The sequence below is a fragment of the Dermacentor silvarum genome, chromosome 11 (genome assembly GCF_013339745.2).
Source record: "Dermacentor silvarum isolate Dsil-2018 chromosome 11, BIME_Dsil_1.4, whole genome shotgun sequence".
Classification (NCBI taxonomy): domain Eukaryota; kingdom Metazoa; phylum Arthropoda; class Arachnida; order Ixodida; family Ixodidae; genus Dermacentor; species Dermacentor silvarum.
The window spans coordinates 68337869-68355368 of record NC_051164.1 but is presented as its reverse complement, the minus strand read 5'-3'; the positions used below and the strand labels follow the sequence as shown (position 1 = coordinate 68355368).

The following is a 17500-nucleotide window of genomic DNA, read 5'->3' as shown; positions in this document are numbered from 1 at the left end:
CGTGGATGAGCATTGCAGCAGTAAATTTGATCAGTGGGCTTGGCAGCAGCACCTCAGGCACAATGCTCAAGAACCCATTTTCCTTCATTGCGCAGGTTAGTAACTACTTATCTGCCTACTGCTATCGTAGCGACAACCACTTTTTGTTGCTGCTGCCCAGCCTACTACGTATAAAGAGTGTTTGTGCATACCTTTTTTCATCCCAAGATGATCTTTTAAAATGCGGTGATATTGAAGCAAACCCAGGCCCAGACATGACTGATAGGGAAATGCTCCAGCAGATCCTTCTGGGTCAAAATTCCCTGACGTCGTCTGTCAGTGACATTCTTGCAAAACAGAGCTCTTTTGAAGAAAAAATAGATAGCTTGACGGAGAGAATTAAAAGTTTAGAAGACGAGGTGTCAACTATCAACACCATAAAAACAGAAGTAAAGCATATGAGGTCAACAAATAATAAACTTGAAGCCACTGTATCACACCTCTTAAATAAAACCGAAGACTTGGAAAATAGAAGCCGTAGGAATACCTTACTTATTTACGGCATAAAAGAAGAAGAAAGGGAAACAGAGGCTGAACTTATGGAGAAAATAACAAAAGACATTCTTAGCGAAAAACTTGGAGTTACGATAAAGAGCATGCAAAGATGCCACCAAATAGGTAGGAAATCAAGCAGGAATCGTCCTGTCATCATAAATCTACATGACTACCGAGAGAAGACTTTAACAATGAAGCCATGCCCGAAATCGAACGGTTCAAAATATTCAGTCAGCAAGGACTACTCGAAAAGAATTCGGGATGTCAAAAAAGAAATTATGGGAAAGCGCATCACAGGAAAACAATAATAGTGAGAAAGTTAAGCTGGTTTTTGATAAGATAAGCATTAAGGGTGATATGTTTGGATGGGATAATGCAAAAAACAAATGATATAAAATCCCGAAGTACAATAAATGACACCAGAATGAGACCAGTCCGGCATTCAAAATCCTCAACATTAATTGTTGAAGCGTCGTCAATAAAGCTGCATAACTTGAGGGCATGCTTTTCTCGCATGACGCAGACGTTGCCATGCTTACGGAAACGTGGTTGAGCAGTGAAATATTTGACAGTGAATTTGTTCCTAAGGGCTATAAGGTCTTTCGGTGTGACCGCGACAGAAGAGGTGGAGGAGTGGCCATTTTATATAAATCGGCAATACAACTTTTTAGAATGCCCGATGCGCAAGATATTGAAGCTGTCTTTTGCAAAGCATACATCAACAAGGTCCGCTTCATCCTTGGCGTTTTTTATAGGCCTCCAAACTCTTCTGCTGTGGTACTTGAAAACTTGAGGGAATATATGCACTGCCATGTAAAATCGGATGACAGAATACTACTTGCAGGGGACTTTAATTTACCAAACATCGATTGGCACACCTTTTCATTGTATTCTGCCCACAGTGTTGATAACACAATCTTTGATATTGTATTCACGTTTGACTTGCTGCAAATGGTAAATAATTTCACGAGAGTACAAGGAGCGGTAGGCTCAATTCTAGACTTATTTTTTGTAAGTGGTACTATCCGAAATGCGATAACCTGTGAAGTCACAAATGGGATTTCTGATCACAAAGCTGTCCTGTTGAGCTTGTCAAATGTCTACCCTGATCGCCAAAACTGTGTTCACTTGTTTCCCAATTTTTCTCGTGCTGATGATGAATCTATTCTAGATATGCTTGCATTCTACTTCGATTACTTCAGAAACAGCACTTGTAATATAAATGAGTTATGGCTTTCCTTTAGGGAAATTGTCTCTCAATGTATTCACCGTTTTGTTCCCAAAATTGCAAAACCCTTTGTGCACCGTAACCCCATGGATTTCTCGTGAGACGTTACGCTTACGGCGAACGCTTAAAAGGTTAAAAACGAAATCAGGAACAAATGTAACTTTAAAATCTATTGTGGAAGACACTTCTGAACAACTAAAACAGAAAATAATTTGCGACAAAGAAAAATATTACGAAACGATTCTGCCTTCATTTATTAAAACATCTCCCGAGAGATTCTGGCGCCAAATCACATCTAAATCTTCTTCCACCAGTGGTTTCATGATAGACGGCAAATGTGTAACTGTCGTTTGTTCTGCTTTTAACAAATTTTTCCAGTCGGTATTTACCAAAGATAATGGTTGCCTTCCCAACTTTTCTACATCGCTTCCTGCTATATCTGATGTTGTTATTTCTGAGAGCGGTGTTTTTAATTTGCTCTTGAACGTTGATACTAAAAAGTCACCAGGACCAGATAATATACCAAATGCGTTTTTAAAGCGTTATGCAGAATGGTGTGCTAAGTACCTGTATGTCATATTCACCAGATCATTACGCGATGGTTCCCTACCGGATGACTGGAGGACGGCCGAAATCAAACCTTTGCATAAATCCGGGAAAAAAACACACATAGAGAATTACCGACCAGTATCTCTTACATCTACACCATGCAAAATTTTAGAGCATATAATTGATAAACATATAATAGGTTTCTTAGAAGAGCACAAGGTACTTACAGATGTCCAACATGGTTTCAGACATAGGTTTTCTACATGTACTCAATTAGTTGAGACTGTGCACGATCTCGCACAGGCAATTAATGAAGGGAAGCAAACAGATATTGTGTTCATGGATTTTCGCAAAGCATTTGACAAGGTGTCACATAACAAATTAATGCATAAATTAGGATATTATATAAAAAATGACCAGTTACTTACTTGGATCAGAGCCTACCTTACTAACAGACACCAATTCGTCACCTTAAACAATACTTCTTCTAACAATGCGGAGGTTGCGTCTGGCGTCCCCCAGGGATCTGTTTTGCGACCACTTTTTTGTGTTATTTAATAACGACATTGTCGCAGAACTTTCAGTTTCCGTGAAACTTTATGCAGATGACTGTATTTTGTATGAAAAGATATCTTCTGTTGATGATCAGGTGCGTCTAAATAATGACCTGTCAAAGGTCATTGCTTGGTGCGAACAATGGCAAATGTCTATTAATTTTGAAAAAAAATACTGTTTTTATGAGAATCACACATAAGAAAAAGCCTCTTTAATTTGCATATAGTGTTGACAACATATCTCTATTAGAGGTAACAGAGTACAAATATTTGGGGCTATGGATAACCAATGAGCTTTCCTGGACAAAGCACATAGATACTGTTATTGCAAATTCTTTGCGTAAACTGTTTTTCTTGAGGCGTTCACTAAAATCATCTACGTCTAGTGTTCGTTTATTGGCGTATAATTCCTACATTCGTCCGTTGTTGGAATATGCTGTAATTATTTGGGACCCATTCACTTTAACCAATATTAAAAAACTGGAACGTGTACAGCATAAGGTAGTTAGGTTTGTTTTTAATTCATATGGCCGTGCGTCTGTTGGTGAGCTCGTAAGACGAAGTGGATTACCACCGGTGACTGTGCGCAACCGTATCTGCCGATTAAAGTTCCTCTTTCAACTTGCAAACGGCCATTAAAACGTTAACACTTCCAAGTTCTCCACTTACTCATCAGGCTATAACACAAGACGAAGGCACGCTTTATCAATAACCCCCTTGAACGCACGGAATAACGTTTTCAAATATGCTTTTTTTCCTAGGACAATAACAGACTGGAATAAGCAGAATTCCTTATCAATGTTTGAAAAATGCTTGCAAATGTTCTGAATTTATGTGAGTTATTTGCTTGTATATTCACTTGTATGTTTTTTTTTTGTATTCTTCACCAGTGTTTGAAAAATGCCTGCATATTTGATGAATTTTGTATGTGTTTACATGCTTCCATATTTCTATGTATACCCACCCTGCTGTGATCTGATTTCAGATCGCAGTATCTATAAATAAATAAATAAAATCATGACATTGGACCTAACGTCCCTGGATAACATCCTTATTGCCTCCATCTCTACGTGCTGTGCTGGGTTGTGCTTTTGGTACTTGTAGGCTTGTGCTTGTTGCCATCGCGAGGTTGGATTTTCGGCACAGCTTGCCTAGTCTCCGAGTTAACCTTAAAGTGCAAAAGTGGGATAATAAAAACTACGCCGTTTGCATAAAACTGCAGCTGGAAGGTGCTGCGACAGCAATTTCCAGTGTCCCTGCTGATGTGGGCGCTCTCACCCATTCATTTCAGTTGTGGATCCCTAGCGATGAATTAGCTCTAGCGCAGTGAAAGCACTACGCTACTAAGTGAAGCCTCTGTGTTTGCTGTGGCATAATATTTTGGCCTAGCATGCACCTGGCGAATTACAGCTGTTACCTCTGAGATTACGGCGCACAGTACGGCGGAATTTTATTCCAAAATGCTTTCCACAATGCAACGTATGATGCCCATAGGGCTTCAGACAAGATGACAAGAACCAGAGTGAACAGTGACTATAACTTGCCATCACAAATAAACTTTTTCACAATTATATACATCTTAAAGGCACATATGACACACAAAAGATGTCATACAAGAGGTTTCGCAAACCAGTGCAAACACTAATTATAATTTGCTATCAGAGGTGCTTAAAAAGAAAACATGCACCATGTTCGTGCTAATTGTGAGCTCGTTTCCAGGCCCACTGTTATAACTTGTCACCATGACTACATTGTTGCTAGATCACCTTATGATACCTAAGCTAGGCACTTTGATGATAAGAGGGTGCACTACTAGCATTGGTGCTACAAAGTGCCAACAGACATTCTTTTTCTTAATGACAACAGTCAAGAGAAGAGGCAAATAATTAAGTACGTCTGAAGAACAACATGCTATATCAATCTCTCTTTTTTGCTGTGTCACTTAATTGCACATTTCCCTAGCCTTTATCACTGTTGTTAACAGCAAATGTTTTGTTGTAAAACCTTTCATGCATTGAGCTGCTTTGAAGTGACAATGTACAAAATTCCAACCTGATGAAGGGTGTACACGTGCGTCATAAGTCACCTCTTCGAACCGGAACACCAGACACAAAGCAAGGAATGACCACGGCATGTCTTGACAACTCATTAACAGCCAATGTCAGGGTTAGCCTTGTAGCTATGGAACTAAAGTCATGGTGGTCAGAGTAAAGGCCTACCATGTCGAGGACCATGGAGAGACGGCCAATGATGGCCTCACCCCTGGAATCTTCCGGATCATCAAAGTGGAAGGAGTAGACATCACCAGAGCGGTCTGCTACAAGAATGGTGTCTTTGGTGGCGCACATCCGGACCTGAACACATTTGCGTGCCACGCACCTGCATGACCAAAGATGAAAATCGATGAAGTGAGAGAGAACAAGGAAATTTTCAGCATCCTTCCCTAATGACATAAATTAGTTCAGATTGAATGAGTACATTTAATAAATTCTATTTGCAGTTCTTTGATGATGATTAGTTATGTAGACAGAGGCCAAAATTTCCTTTCAAATCTTGCACCTGAAGCACAAAGCAAATGATGTCATCGCAATTAAATGTCATAAATTTTCTGGTACTTTTAAGTATTTAGGCTATCTTTTGAATGCAATGCAACCTTTATTTATTATAGTAAATGGTTAGTCAGCCCATACCAATGTACTGCCAAAACAAATAATCCAAAAGCTCAAATTAAAAACCTGTTCTGTAGTGCCTTGCACTCAACTCATGTAAAGAGGAAAGAGGCTACTAGCACAACTTATTTGTACATGAACGCTGTAGCCAGCAGAAGCCACACCAAGCAAGTCTTTGCATTCTTACTCATAAAGCTGTAACACAGTCACTTATAATGTAAAGTGCAACCTTGCATATACCAACCTTTGGAAAATGGCTTCCCAGTTTCCAGGACTGTGCCGCTTCCAGACGACGAGTCTCTTTGCGTGAGTTACTGCCATGAAGTAAGTCGAACAAGGTGAAAAATTGGCACAGGAAAAACCGGGTTCCTCCTGCTTGTCTTTCTTTCCTGATGATTTGCTGTCTTCCTCCTCATCACTTGGATTGAAACAAAACAAATAATACCAGTTGATTTTTTTTTAGTTGTATAGTGGTACTGAGGCAAACATAACTGCCCTAACAACAGGTGTTCATGCGCTCCACTAAGTTGGACAACGAGCACTAAGTTGGACAACAAGCACTACGTTGGACAACGAGCACCATTAGGCAACGAGCTTTACACAAACATTACCTGTCTTGGCCAGAATCTTTGCCAGTCTCCTCGGGAATGGCGAGCTGTACTTTGTCAAAGCCGCCACTGCGAAAAGGACGAAAAGGAAAGTAAATGTCACGACCGTAAGCATCAACTACAGGGAAGAGGGGGGAGAGAGAGAGAACTTTAGGCAGCCCCACTTAAAGGCAGCGTTTTGTTAAGGACAGGTAGTATAATACCGTGATCTGATCACGTAGTAGGATTCACGGCTGCTCCTGGATATGTCATAATTAAATAACCTGCAGCAAGTCATATCCTCATAAAGTGCATATAGAAGTGACTGTTTTTAATTTTTTGTATACTACTGAATGTGCGTGCAGAACTTGTATTTGTGGCTGTAGACAGGCATACACTGAAAAAGTAGGATTGCTTGTTGTCAGGGCGTTTGTGGTGGACTTTTTAATGAATCATACTTTTATTGATAATTCTTGTGCGTGAAGTACTTTAGAAAGTAACAGCTGTTTCTGGTGGTTATGTGTTGTTATTGAATGTAAGGAGATTCATTTAATGTGTTCGCATTAGGAGTGACAAGGTAGGAAAAGAGAGCATGTGTGTGCAGTGCGAGAAGCTGGTCAAGTGGTAGAGTTTAGAAGAGCATATATGCGTATGAGTTTGTGTGTGTGTGTATATATATATATATATGTGTGTGTGTGTGTGGGTGTGTGTGTGTAACTGGAACACCCCGCAAGTATTTCATCCCACCACTTTGGGAGATCATATATATAACCCATTTTGACCACAACAAGCACCGGGACGGTGCTTCAGCGGCCGGGGATAATGTCACAAGCAATGGTGAAGACAAAGACGTTGTGGGGCTGGGTCAGAGGCTCTCCTGTGGGACTTAAAACCTGCTGGAACCTGTGCACTCTGTGCAGTTTTTACTACACAAGTGCTAGTCATTTACTGTAGAGTAAATACTCCCTGTACCAATATATATATATATATATATATATATATATATATATATATAGCGTGTTAACTATAAGTCTGCGGTATTTTCAAAATTTCCTGCTGCAAATAACATAATTATAGTCCTTTAGTTGGATTATTCAGGGAGGCCGGCATTACTTGCACGAGGAATCGGAACATATATTCAATTAATAAACAAAAATTCAATAATTGATTTCTTCACTAATTATTTCACAGCACATGTAGCAATTTATGAATTGTTGCCAGTGAATTTGCAAGGCGTATCCACTTGGAATGAATTTCCCGAATGACACTAGTTTGGAGACATGCGCCATCAAACTCACCGTAAAAATGCACTGTTGTTCCACTTACTTTTTTAACAAAATACTCTTTTATGCATTGAAGCACAAAAGTAACTCTGGAACGCCGAAGTATTTCGTCTCGCACTTTGGGAAATAATACATGTATATCGAAACTTATCCGGGACCTCTCTCGCATTTACCGCTAAATCGCCACTGAACTTTATTGCACAAAGAATTGAAGCACGCGTAAATAAACTTGCAAATTGATCACATCAATGACTGATTTATTTTGTGTACCTTTCTCAATGCACAGTTAGTTCGGCTTCTACACAGAATACCTACCCCCCAGGAAAATGTGAACGCTACCCGTCTGGTCACGACAGTATGTCAATAGTTGGTCCAATTAAAAGTGTGTAATTAGGACTTTGTTATCTAACAGTATCACTAGTCCACTCCTATTTGTCACACATTATTACTCACAGGATTCAGTAAGAGCGGCTGTTTCAAGTTGGGCACGACTATAGCAACGATGTTTCACCTGTTACACGACGGCTCCCACAACAACACGACACAGGAACGGAAATGGTGACCATTTATTCCTACTCTAACATTAATTTGCAACCTCCTGTGACATTCTCACGCCACATCAGTCGTAAACAAGGACAAAGTGTGCAGTGTATCCTGTTCACAGGTCACGCAAAGGCATCGTGCGCCGTCACGCACATTTAACACGTACCCGTCTTTCGTTTCATATATGTACACCAAGTCGACGCACACCAGCGCGATCCTGTTGTTCATGCACCGTATGAAGGCCATTTTGGAATGACAACTAGGGTTATATAAATGTAGTTTGATTAATTCAACAAACAGTGACACATGACTGACGTGAGCAGAAGCTAGGCGGTTCTGTTTTCGCCATGCGCGCGGCCATGTGCTCTGCAGGGTCCGCAACCTTGAAACGCAATTTGCGCCAAGTTTAGCGGGTTTTATAAGTACACTTTTATGTCATAGTTTTGCGCACAAGCAAACACAAATAAATAGCATACATTATTAATTTTTATAAGCTTTTTGGGCCTGCGCTACGTTGCTTAAGGTTGTTGAAATAGATAGCTGCGAATGTTCATCAATTTGTATTTGGAGCTGTTTCCAGCCAAGCCGCGCCAAGCCAACCGCAGATAGCAAAGATGGCGGCGCCCCGTTCGGCGGCGTGTTCGCAGACTTACAGCGGCTGCAACTTCTTCCGTCAACGCCTTGTGCTATCTACCCTTAGCAGCAAGCCGATCGAAATCAAGAACATACGCCACAGAGACGAAGAACCGGGTTTAAGAAGTACGATCCGCTTTTACACTGTTCTTTCGTGTTCTTCTCCAGTGAACCAGCTGTCAAGTTGCCAACTTTCATCTGTGAAGAGAAGTTTGCCAGCATTAGTTTCCCACTGCTGTCCTCTTGCTACTTGCGAGAAGCACAGGTTTAAAAGAAAGAACGAAGAGCTCAACTCCTAAGTCAGTCTGTTAGCGCGTGAGAGTGGTTACATGGTGATGGTAAACAGGCTTGCTCGAACTGCGAGCGCGTTCTGTTGGTGCTTCAATTTGGACTCTTCAGAGAGTAGTGGCATCGGAAGGACGACCCGTTTCTACCGTCCATGGTGAAGCTGCAATCGACAGGAAAGTTTCGATCGCACGCACGAGTCATGAAACTATGCTAATGGCATTTTGACAGTGAATACGTGGAAGTTGTGTTTATTTCGGTGCTGGTCTGTGAATGACAAGTGTTGCAGAGTTGGCGTGTAACTAGCCGACTGCGTCAAAATGTGCACTCGCAACGTGTCCGGAAACACAACGTTGGAGGTGCAGATCACCCAAGAGCAGCCGTAATGAATAACGAGAGGACAGGGCACGGTTGCACAAAGCCGAGTATTTGCGTGCTTATATATCGTTTGAATGTGTGAAGTCGCATATTTCATGCATAATACGAACGGTGCTAAGAATCGCCTCTGCAATCAGCGAAGTGCCCGTTCATTTTTTCCCCCCATCCCGCTTCTAAAGAGTTCGCACAGTTTCGTGTTTGTATCTTGTGGATCAAAGCTGCATGCCGAACTTCCCATGAGCTACGTCTGCTAAATGTGGGGTATTTTTTCTTGCAGAGTTCGAGGTCGATTTGCTCAAGCTGTTGGAAAAGGTCACAAATGGAAGTGCTGTTGAGATCAGCGAAACAGGTGGGCTTTTATTTCTACCAGACGTTTTCACCTGCTTAGGCAGCTACGCAGTGAGGGATTCTGCAGAAAGACCGTGTGTTCTTTTGTAAGTGCTTGGTGGCAATGTCTAGTTATGGTATAGTGCGCTGCAGTTGGCTATTACCTGCTTCTTCTGTTGATGCTTGAGCGTGTGCTCTATCATAACAAGTATTGCTTAGTCTAGGGCTTGACTGCTGTTGGTGCTTTCTTTGTGAAAACTACAGGAACGTGCGTGCGCTACAGGCCAGGCCTTCTGTACGGGGACAAAGTGGAGCATGACTGCTCGACAGAGCGGTCAGTGGGCTACTACCTGGAGGCCTTGTTGTGCCTGGCTCCATTTTGCAAGAAGCCGCTGGATGTCACACTAACGGGCGTCACTCATCACCCGCTTGATCCTTCGGTGAGAATATGTGGCTGACGAGTATTGCTACCTCAGAAGGCCTGTTGGTAGTAATTGAAGTTGAAACTAAGCAGAGTTACGAATAGTGCGTAGCGCACTTATGATACATATTGTTGCCCTATTCATGGGACTAAAATAAAATGGTGCGCGAATGCACCAGGTAACGTGCAGGCTCACATTGCATAGCACATCGGCCTTTGTGCCAGTGTGTGCCAATAGTTTTTTTTTTCCTTAGTCGCTTTCTTGCCAATATGTGATCCGTCTCATGCAGGCAGATCTGTATCCCACCTTGGCCATTCAGAGGTTGCCTTTACTGCAATGCTTAGTCAGTCGCGTGGTGGTTAAGCTTGCTACATTTTGAATTGCAGAATACAGAGTAAGAAAGTGCTACGTTACATTTGGAGCATGGTTTCAAACAATACGCAACATGCCTCTCCAAGCTGGTGGTCTCAAACTAATAAAAAAAAGTGTTATGTTTCTGCAACTAAGGTATGTACTGTAAATGTAATTGTAAGCTGGGGTACTTTGTAAATTATTTTGCCTACATTTGCCTCTGCTTTTTGTTTTCTTTTTTCCTCTGTTAGGTTGATGCCATCAAGCACGCCAGCCTACCAGTGCTCGGTCGCTTCATCTTCACGGAAGGCCTTGACATTACCATCATGAGCCGCGCGGTGGCGCCCCTAGGCGGTGGCCGCGTGCGCTTTCGTGCGCCCATCTGCCGCTCGCTGCGGCCTGTGCGTCTGCTCAACTCTGGCAAGGTGAAGCGAGTGCGCGGGTGGGCCTTCACTGTGAGGGTGTCGCCCACGGTGGCCAACCGCGTGGTGACTGCTGCCAAGGGTGTCCTGCTGGGCTTCCTGCCGGACGTGTACCTTTACACTGACCACACAGGCGGTGCCCAGGGTACCAGGTAGGGCCTGAGCAGTTCGTTTATACTTACCAGAGGGCTTTAGAAATAGCAGGCCCCGACTTAGCGGCTGGTATCAGCACTCGGTAACAGAATTTGGGTTCTGTGTATATGTAGTGCTGCCAATGCTATTTTGTGGGTATTCTGAGGCACAGTTACTGTGCATAAGATACTCACGCCTACTCTTTCTTAAGCTCTCTCATGTTGCCGTAGTGTTTAGAGGGCTGTGATAAATGAGTTTACTGCTGAGGAAGAATTTGTTAAATAGTGCTACTAACCATAGAATCACAAGGATGTAGTTGAGCAGCTGAAGTAAGAAGCTGTAGAGAAAGTCGATCCAACACAAGGCGTAGTAAGCAGAAAGCATTCGTACAGGCACTGTACTTAAGCCGTCTTAGTTCAGGGCCTCCCAAACTTATTGTTACCGAGGAACCCCTCTTGATTTAACTACTTGCCAGACACACCCTATTACGTGATAAGGAGCGCGGGGGCCGGTGTATTTGACGTCTAGTAGGCACGAGTGAAGATGCATAATACAAAGATCCACAGCCTATTTGAAAATTATATAAAATTTGTTAATGTCAAATTGTGGAATGCAGCAAGGATAAGGACAAAGTGGGAGGCCTACTGGAATGTTGAAGAAAAGAAAGAAATATAATAAAATGGAGGAACCGATGCAATCATCTCTGTTGCATTCTTTACAGATATTAGAAGAAAGAACAGTGCACATGTTCATGTAGAGTACACATCTACTGACCTTCAAGCAATGTGTCTGCACCATTAGAGTCATCTGCACAGACGACTAACCACAACCAATTCTACTTACCAGGTCTCCTGGCTTTGGCATCTGCCTGGTGGCTGAGACAACCCAGGGTGCCTTCCTCTGTGCGGAAGCCATGTCTAATCCTGCAGGAGTTGTGGAGAGCCCCAGTGTGCCCGAGGATGTTGGAGAGCAGGCAGCTCGCGCATTGCTTCGTGAGATATACCGGGTGAGAGTTGCATCACAACCTGTTAAGTCCAACAGTCGTTCATGTGTGGCAGTAAGACCTGTCATAAACCCAACTTCCGAATGCAAATGTTGATCTATACAGAGCATTTCCTGTACGCAAAAATAGGTTGCCATGGTCACTGAAAACAGGCAAGGTATGTGGGCATCTTACTACTCCTGCTGGCCAGTGCATTCCACAAGAAGCACCGTAGTGGAAACACAGTGCTGTGTTAATGGGAATATTAATTTCTTCGTGCAAAAATGCTGCAACTGGTTATCGTTCGAATTACAGGTAGATAGTGAACCTTTGTCTTGTTTTCTTCTTCAGAGACCTCGTTCTGATTTCTATATCTACAATGAATGCTTTGCAACAAACATAGACTAATCTTTAAACTACTGTTTGCATGCTACATAATGACTTGCATTGCTGAAAGTGATTTTAGCTTCGTACACGTTATTTTTGTATTTGTTGTTATCATTACGTGCGACATGGAACATGTTTGAACATGTTAGTGACCTTGTAAACATTGTGTAACATTTTGTAAATCTCGTGCTGCGACCGCATGTGCTTGAACTACCGAAGGGAGTTTGGGCCTTTGTCAGGTGCTGCAAAACACCTTTAGTCCTATCTTCCTTGGTCTGCAGTGTATACCGTGAACCGAAATAAAAAGCTGGTTGTTGCTCTTGTTGTTGCTATTATTAAATACAAAAGCTTGAAACACCACAACACAGGGCACATCAAAAGAACCACCGACAGTGCTCTGTCCTGTGGTTCTTTAGCTGTGTCGCGGTGTTTGAAGCTGTTGTTCAACAAGACGTGCCAATTAGCCCAAATGAACACGCTATTTCCCTTTCTTTTAACATTGCAGGGTGGTTGTGTTGACTCATCCAACCAAGGTCTGGCAGCCCTGTGTATGTGTCTTGGCCCTCCTGACGTCTCCAAGTGCATTGTTGGACCGCTGACACCTTACACGTAAGTGTAATAAGGACAATTATCGCTAGGTTCTTGTGACAAACATTCACTTGACAAGTAAATTGGGAATCTTAACTAAAAAAATGTACAAATTGGGCACGGTGTATTAATTGTTCTGTGTGCAATTGTAAAAGTGCATTGAGCACAGTTTGTATAGCCTCGGTCTGCAATGAATGTGTGGTTAGTGCAGGCTGTGGGAGTCGTATGCTACGATAGATCAAAGGGTCATTGGGCTGCACGGTGTACCACCACCGATTAGAATGGTGAAAGGAAAACTTGATGTGCTTCCCCTGTGCAATAGAAAAACACTCTCAGTGGGCATTTTTATGGCTTTTAAAAAATAATTTTCTGTTTACTTTGTGCGCTCCCTGGCCATTTTCCCCAGCTCTGGAGCTGTTCTTTTCTGTGTGTTTGTTTGCATTAAACGTTTTTTTACTTGTACACCAAAAAGACGGAACCTACTGCTGAAGTGGTTATTTCAAGTACGATTTGTAATTTGCAAAATTTGTTGTCATCCTGCCTTTTTCAAGGTGATTTATTTTTCAAGGCAAAAATTCTTTCTATCCACAATGTTAATTGTAGACAGAAACTGCAGAGAGAGAGAGAGATATGGAAGAAAAAAGTTGTCGCAGTTTCACCTGAAAGGCGAAGCATCGATTGCGATAGCAAATTTGTGGAGAGCTATACGGCGTAATGATAGTAGCTTTATCAGCTGTATAAACTTCGACATGCAGCAGCACCGGCAATACGCAGGACTGTTGTCGACGCCGTCGGCGTTTTGCCCGCGTTCGCACAAAATGCATGCGGCGTTGACGACTGTTGCCGGAGCCTCTGATATAAATAGGTACTTGGTGCCGCAGCTAAACGTCGCCTCCCTTCCCTCCCCCTGCCCCCCCCCTCCCAAGGCCTTTCGCGCGTCTGAAGAAGGCGCGTTTGCTCTACATATATGGTGATTGTAAAGGAGGAAAGAGATGCCTACTTCTGCAGCCCTTAAGGGAGCACGGCGCAGAACGCGCGTCCCTCGCGCCCTTTCACTCGCACATACAGCGTTCGGCGCGCGGCGACGATTTCATCTCCATTGACGTCATACGGAACCTGACGGCGACGCTGACGGCAGAAATCTGCTTTGGAGTGTCCATATAATTGCTATCGCAATAAAAAAGCAGGGAAAGTAACTAGACTGTCCAGTTTGCCACCCTACATGTGATAATGGGGATGAGCAAATGAAAGAGAAAAGGCAGGCGCTCGTATCAGTCACTTGCACTAGACAATGTGCGGTCTGTCTACAGCCGGGCACCCAAGCCTGAATTCCAGGTACTGTAAAGAGGTGCGGCTTTCTAGACTGATGAGCAATGAAGCCAGACTCCCAAAAACCCTAGCTTTCGTAAAAGGCAGATTGTTTAGTCTGCTCAAGGCACACCGGAGAGTCTGCCGTTGTTCGCTGAAGCGGGAGTAGTGGCAGGACGTGATTGAGAGTCTCTTCATGAGAAACTAATGGCGTTGGTATGAGCGAACAATGAGGTGCTTTCTGTGACGAGAATCAGAGACAAAGCATGCTATGGAGGGAGAAGGATCAACAGGTAGCGTGAAATAGTGCAGAACATGAGTGTGCCCAGTTGTTATGGTAACTCGATGGTGAGACAGTGATGTAATCGATGGTGAGACAGTGACATGTAATCGATATCTGGGTGCACAACGAAGAGGGACGTTCCTTCTCTCAAATATTTCCGACTTGTTTGAATTGACATAATGCGAGCACAGGGTGGCTTCTGTTTTCCAAGCTTATCTGGCATTTTGCAGCTTCTGAGTGCCTTCACTTGAAGAATGACTTTAGGCATTGCTTTTTCAGGATACAAATGCTACGCCATCTTCGGGATTTCTTTGGTGTAACATTCAAAGTGGAGGGCGATTGCCCAGGTGAGGGGGCACCCAAAGTCCAGCTCACGTGCGTAGGGGTTGGATTCAGCAACTTGGCAAAGACGACATCTTAGCATCACTACAGTGTCACCTTCCTGCCTCATAAGTGCACTGACTTTTTTTCATTGAACAGAAACTTGTAAATAAAGATATTTAAGAGGGACTTGCATCAGGTCTGTTTGTCTTGTTCTACTCTGCAGCATTGTGCTTGAGGGTTTTGCTTCAGGTGGCTGGATATTATGAAGCAAAATAAGTGCTATGAAAAACACTGTCATAGGAACCTGTTAGTGTACTAGTGTGCATAATTTTTCTTATTGTACAATAAATTGAATGTGAAACATCGTACATTAGTAAATGAACAGTGAGACAAGAGGTAACTCTACTGTAGAACTGGTACTAACGTTGGACACATCACATGGGATCACAAGTTGGTGCATGCTAGTTGTCATTAAGTGCTCCGCTCTTTTTGTTTAAAAAGCATTTGTGACGTATATTTTATATGAATTTGCACACTTTTAAATGCATATTACGATGTAAAGGAAGTTATGAAGTTGAATTCCACAATAACGAAATTGCCGGGGAAGAGAGAAAAAATTTGCTTTCACAGGAATTTGTTGTGAAAAAAGCGCAGAGAGGGAATGCACTGCTAAATAAAACTTTACTGTCAAAATTGCATTAGCTTACTTCAGCGAGCCTTGCTCGAGGTTATAGAACCGCATTACCAACATTGAAAAGTGCTCTCCTTATGTCTCCGATAATTTTCAGAGGTACGATTACTTTCGCGAAATTTTGCTTAACACCAGATGCGTTGGCGTCTATGAGGAACCTGTTCCAGGCGAAGATTTGGCCAATGGAGCTGTATTCTAGGTTGATCTCTTCTGAGGATACGAATCTCAGGGTTGCTAGATTTGGCTACTTTGTGCCAGATTTGGCTACTGTTGAAGGCTAATGGTGGGCAAATTTTCAAGTTGGCTGCTTTATGGCTACCTTTAAAACCAACACTCTGTAATAGGAACTACGATCAAACAAGGTGAAATATTATGCTCAAGTGGTATTAATCACTGTAATATGTCTCTTATGGCACACAGAATGTACAGCAACGTTCATCACCATGCGTATTTGTTTGGAAGTGACGACACAAACACCGCTATGTCCAGCATAGGGAGCACATTATGGATCAAGCTTGGACTGGTGGCTCAGTATCTTTACCTATTTACAATTTGTTATCTTTCATAAATGATTGCATGTGTCAATGCTACTATTCATCGTTACCACTAGTAATGACAAATTTGCTCTGTCTAGGCATTTGTTAATGCATTCCTGTGCCTTAACTTTTTAAGACGATATGCAATACTTGGAATTTCTTGACCCCTGGGAAGTGGTTTCTTTTGCAGCATTGTAGACATTTCATGTACCCAGTTTCATTGGGAACCGCAGGGGAGCAGCATCTTATATACAGTATAGACCACTTATGACGTAACCGTTTATGGTGCAGAACTGGCTACAACGCGGCCTTTTCCGACTCCCGTTTACCCTCCCATAGAACTCCATGTATACGCATACTGGTTACAGTGCAGCCGCGTGAGAGGAAATACCGGTTATAATGCGGCTTCTGCGGGAAAATCTCGCCGACAGGGATGGCAGCGAGCACGCTTCTCAACAAGGTGCATGCTCCCGGCTGGCGTATGCATTATTCAATGCAATCAAACTCTCGTTAATTCGGACTTATTTGGCCGCACATCGGGTAATGCGGACTACTTTCGGAGCTCGGTGAGCGAGGAGCGCCGCAAATGTGCGACGCAAAAGAGCAAGAACGGCGCTAGCGTCCAACTGAAACGCGGAGTCCGCATCGCCACAGCCATCAGTTGAAATCGTACGTGAATGTTAGAGTGTACTAGACAATGGTCGAGTGGGCCGAACGGCGCTCTGCCGCTGAGGCGCCGCGTGTGGAAAAAAGTTGTCGCAGTTTCACCTGAAAGGCGAAGCATCAATTGCGATAGCAAATTTGTAGAGAGCTATACGGAGTAATGATATTAGCTTTATCAGCTGTACAAACTTGGACATGCAGCAGCACCGGCAACACGCAGAACTGTTGTCGACGCCGTCGGCGTTTTGCCCGCGTTCGCTCAAAATGCGTGCCGCGTTGGTGACTGATGCCGGAGCCTCTGATATAAATAGGCACTTGGTGCCGCAGCTAAACGTCGCCTCCCTTCCTTCCCCCTCCCCCCCCTCCCCCACGGCCTTTCGCGTGTCGGAAGAAGGCGCGTTTGCTCTACATATATGGTGATTGTAAAGGAGGAAAGAGACGCCTACTTCTGCAGCCCTTAAGGGAGCACGGTGCAGAACGCGCGTTTGTTCTCCGCCGTGCGTTCACTCCCCGTCCAAGCGCGCGCCCCTCGCGCCCTTTCACTCGCACATACAGCGTTCGGCGCCCGGCGACGATTTCATCTCCATTGACGTCATACGGAACCTTACGGCGACGGCGACGGCAGAAATCTGCTTTTGAGTGTCCATATAATTGCTATCGCAATAAAATAGTGCGAGGGCGCTGCGAGCGAACTGGATTGGGGCGGAGACACGCTCCGCGGCATATTCAACGTACTTTTGCTGCGGGCGCCGAGGCCGATTGCGCATAGTACGCTCTTGAAATAGTGCTTTATTTCAACTGCAAATTTATGTTTACACCATTTTGCCAAACGTATATATTT

At 43.4% G+C, this 17500-nt stretch overlaps 2 protein-coding genes across 4 annotated transcripts in view; one reads left to right on the top strand and one right to left on the bottom strand.

The window, feature by feature from the left end:
• The window catches only part of LOC119433293 (tRNA (guanine-N(7)-)-methyltransferase non-catalytic subunit wdr4), a 61836-nt gene extending 53536 nt beyond the window's left edge, over positions 1-8300 (bottom strand). For all 3 annotated transcript variants that reach the window (XM_037700438.2, XM_049659010.1, XM_037700436.2), the window contains exons 1-4: positions 8114-8300; positions 6146-6211; positions 5779-5952; positions 5085-5244 (exon numbers count right to left, since the gene is read on the bottom strand). In XM_037700438.2, the coding sequence (XP_037556366.1) occupies positions 5085-5244; positions 5779-5952; positions 6146-6211; positions 8114-8193 (480 nt within the window). In that variant the 5' untranslated portion in view covers positions 8194-8300. The remainder of the gene's footprint in view (positions 1-5084; positions 5245-5778; positions 5953-6145; positions 6212-8113) is intronic.
• A 129-nt stretch (positions 8301-8429) lies between these two features.
• LOC119434070 (RNA 3'-terminal phosphate cyclase-like protein) lies at positions 8430-14961 on the top strand. The gene is made up of 7 exons (XM_037701392.2): positions 8430-8706; positions 9521-9592; positions 9835-10010; positions 10595-10917; positions 11744-11903; positions 12772-12875; positions 14725-14961. Exons 1-7 carry the CDS (start codon positions 8562-8564, stop codon positions 14864-14866), a joined length of 1122 nt encoding a protein of 373 aa, XP_037557320.1. The 5' UTR covers positions 8430-8561; the 3' UTR covers positions 14867-14961.
• The last annotated feature ends 2539 nt before the right edge of the window (positions 14962-17500 follow it).

Excerpts from the sequence above, each read along its gene's own strand:
- LOC119434070 (XM_037701392.2), top strand. The coding sequence starts at position 8,562 with ATGGCGGCGCCCCGTTCGGCGGCGTGTTCGCAGACTTACAGCGGCTGC. Across the intron at positions 8,707-9,520 it reads CGAAGAACCGGGTTTAAGAA|AGTTCGAGGTCGATTTGCTC; the intron begins GTACGATCCGCT and ends TTTTTCTTGCAG. Across the intron at positions 9,593-9,834 it reads TGTTGAGATCAGCGAAACAG|GAACGTGCGTGCGCTACAGG; the intron begins GTGGGCTTTTAT and ends TGAAAACTACAG.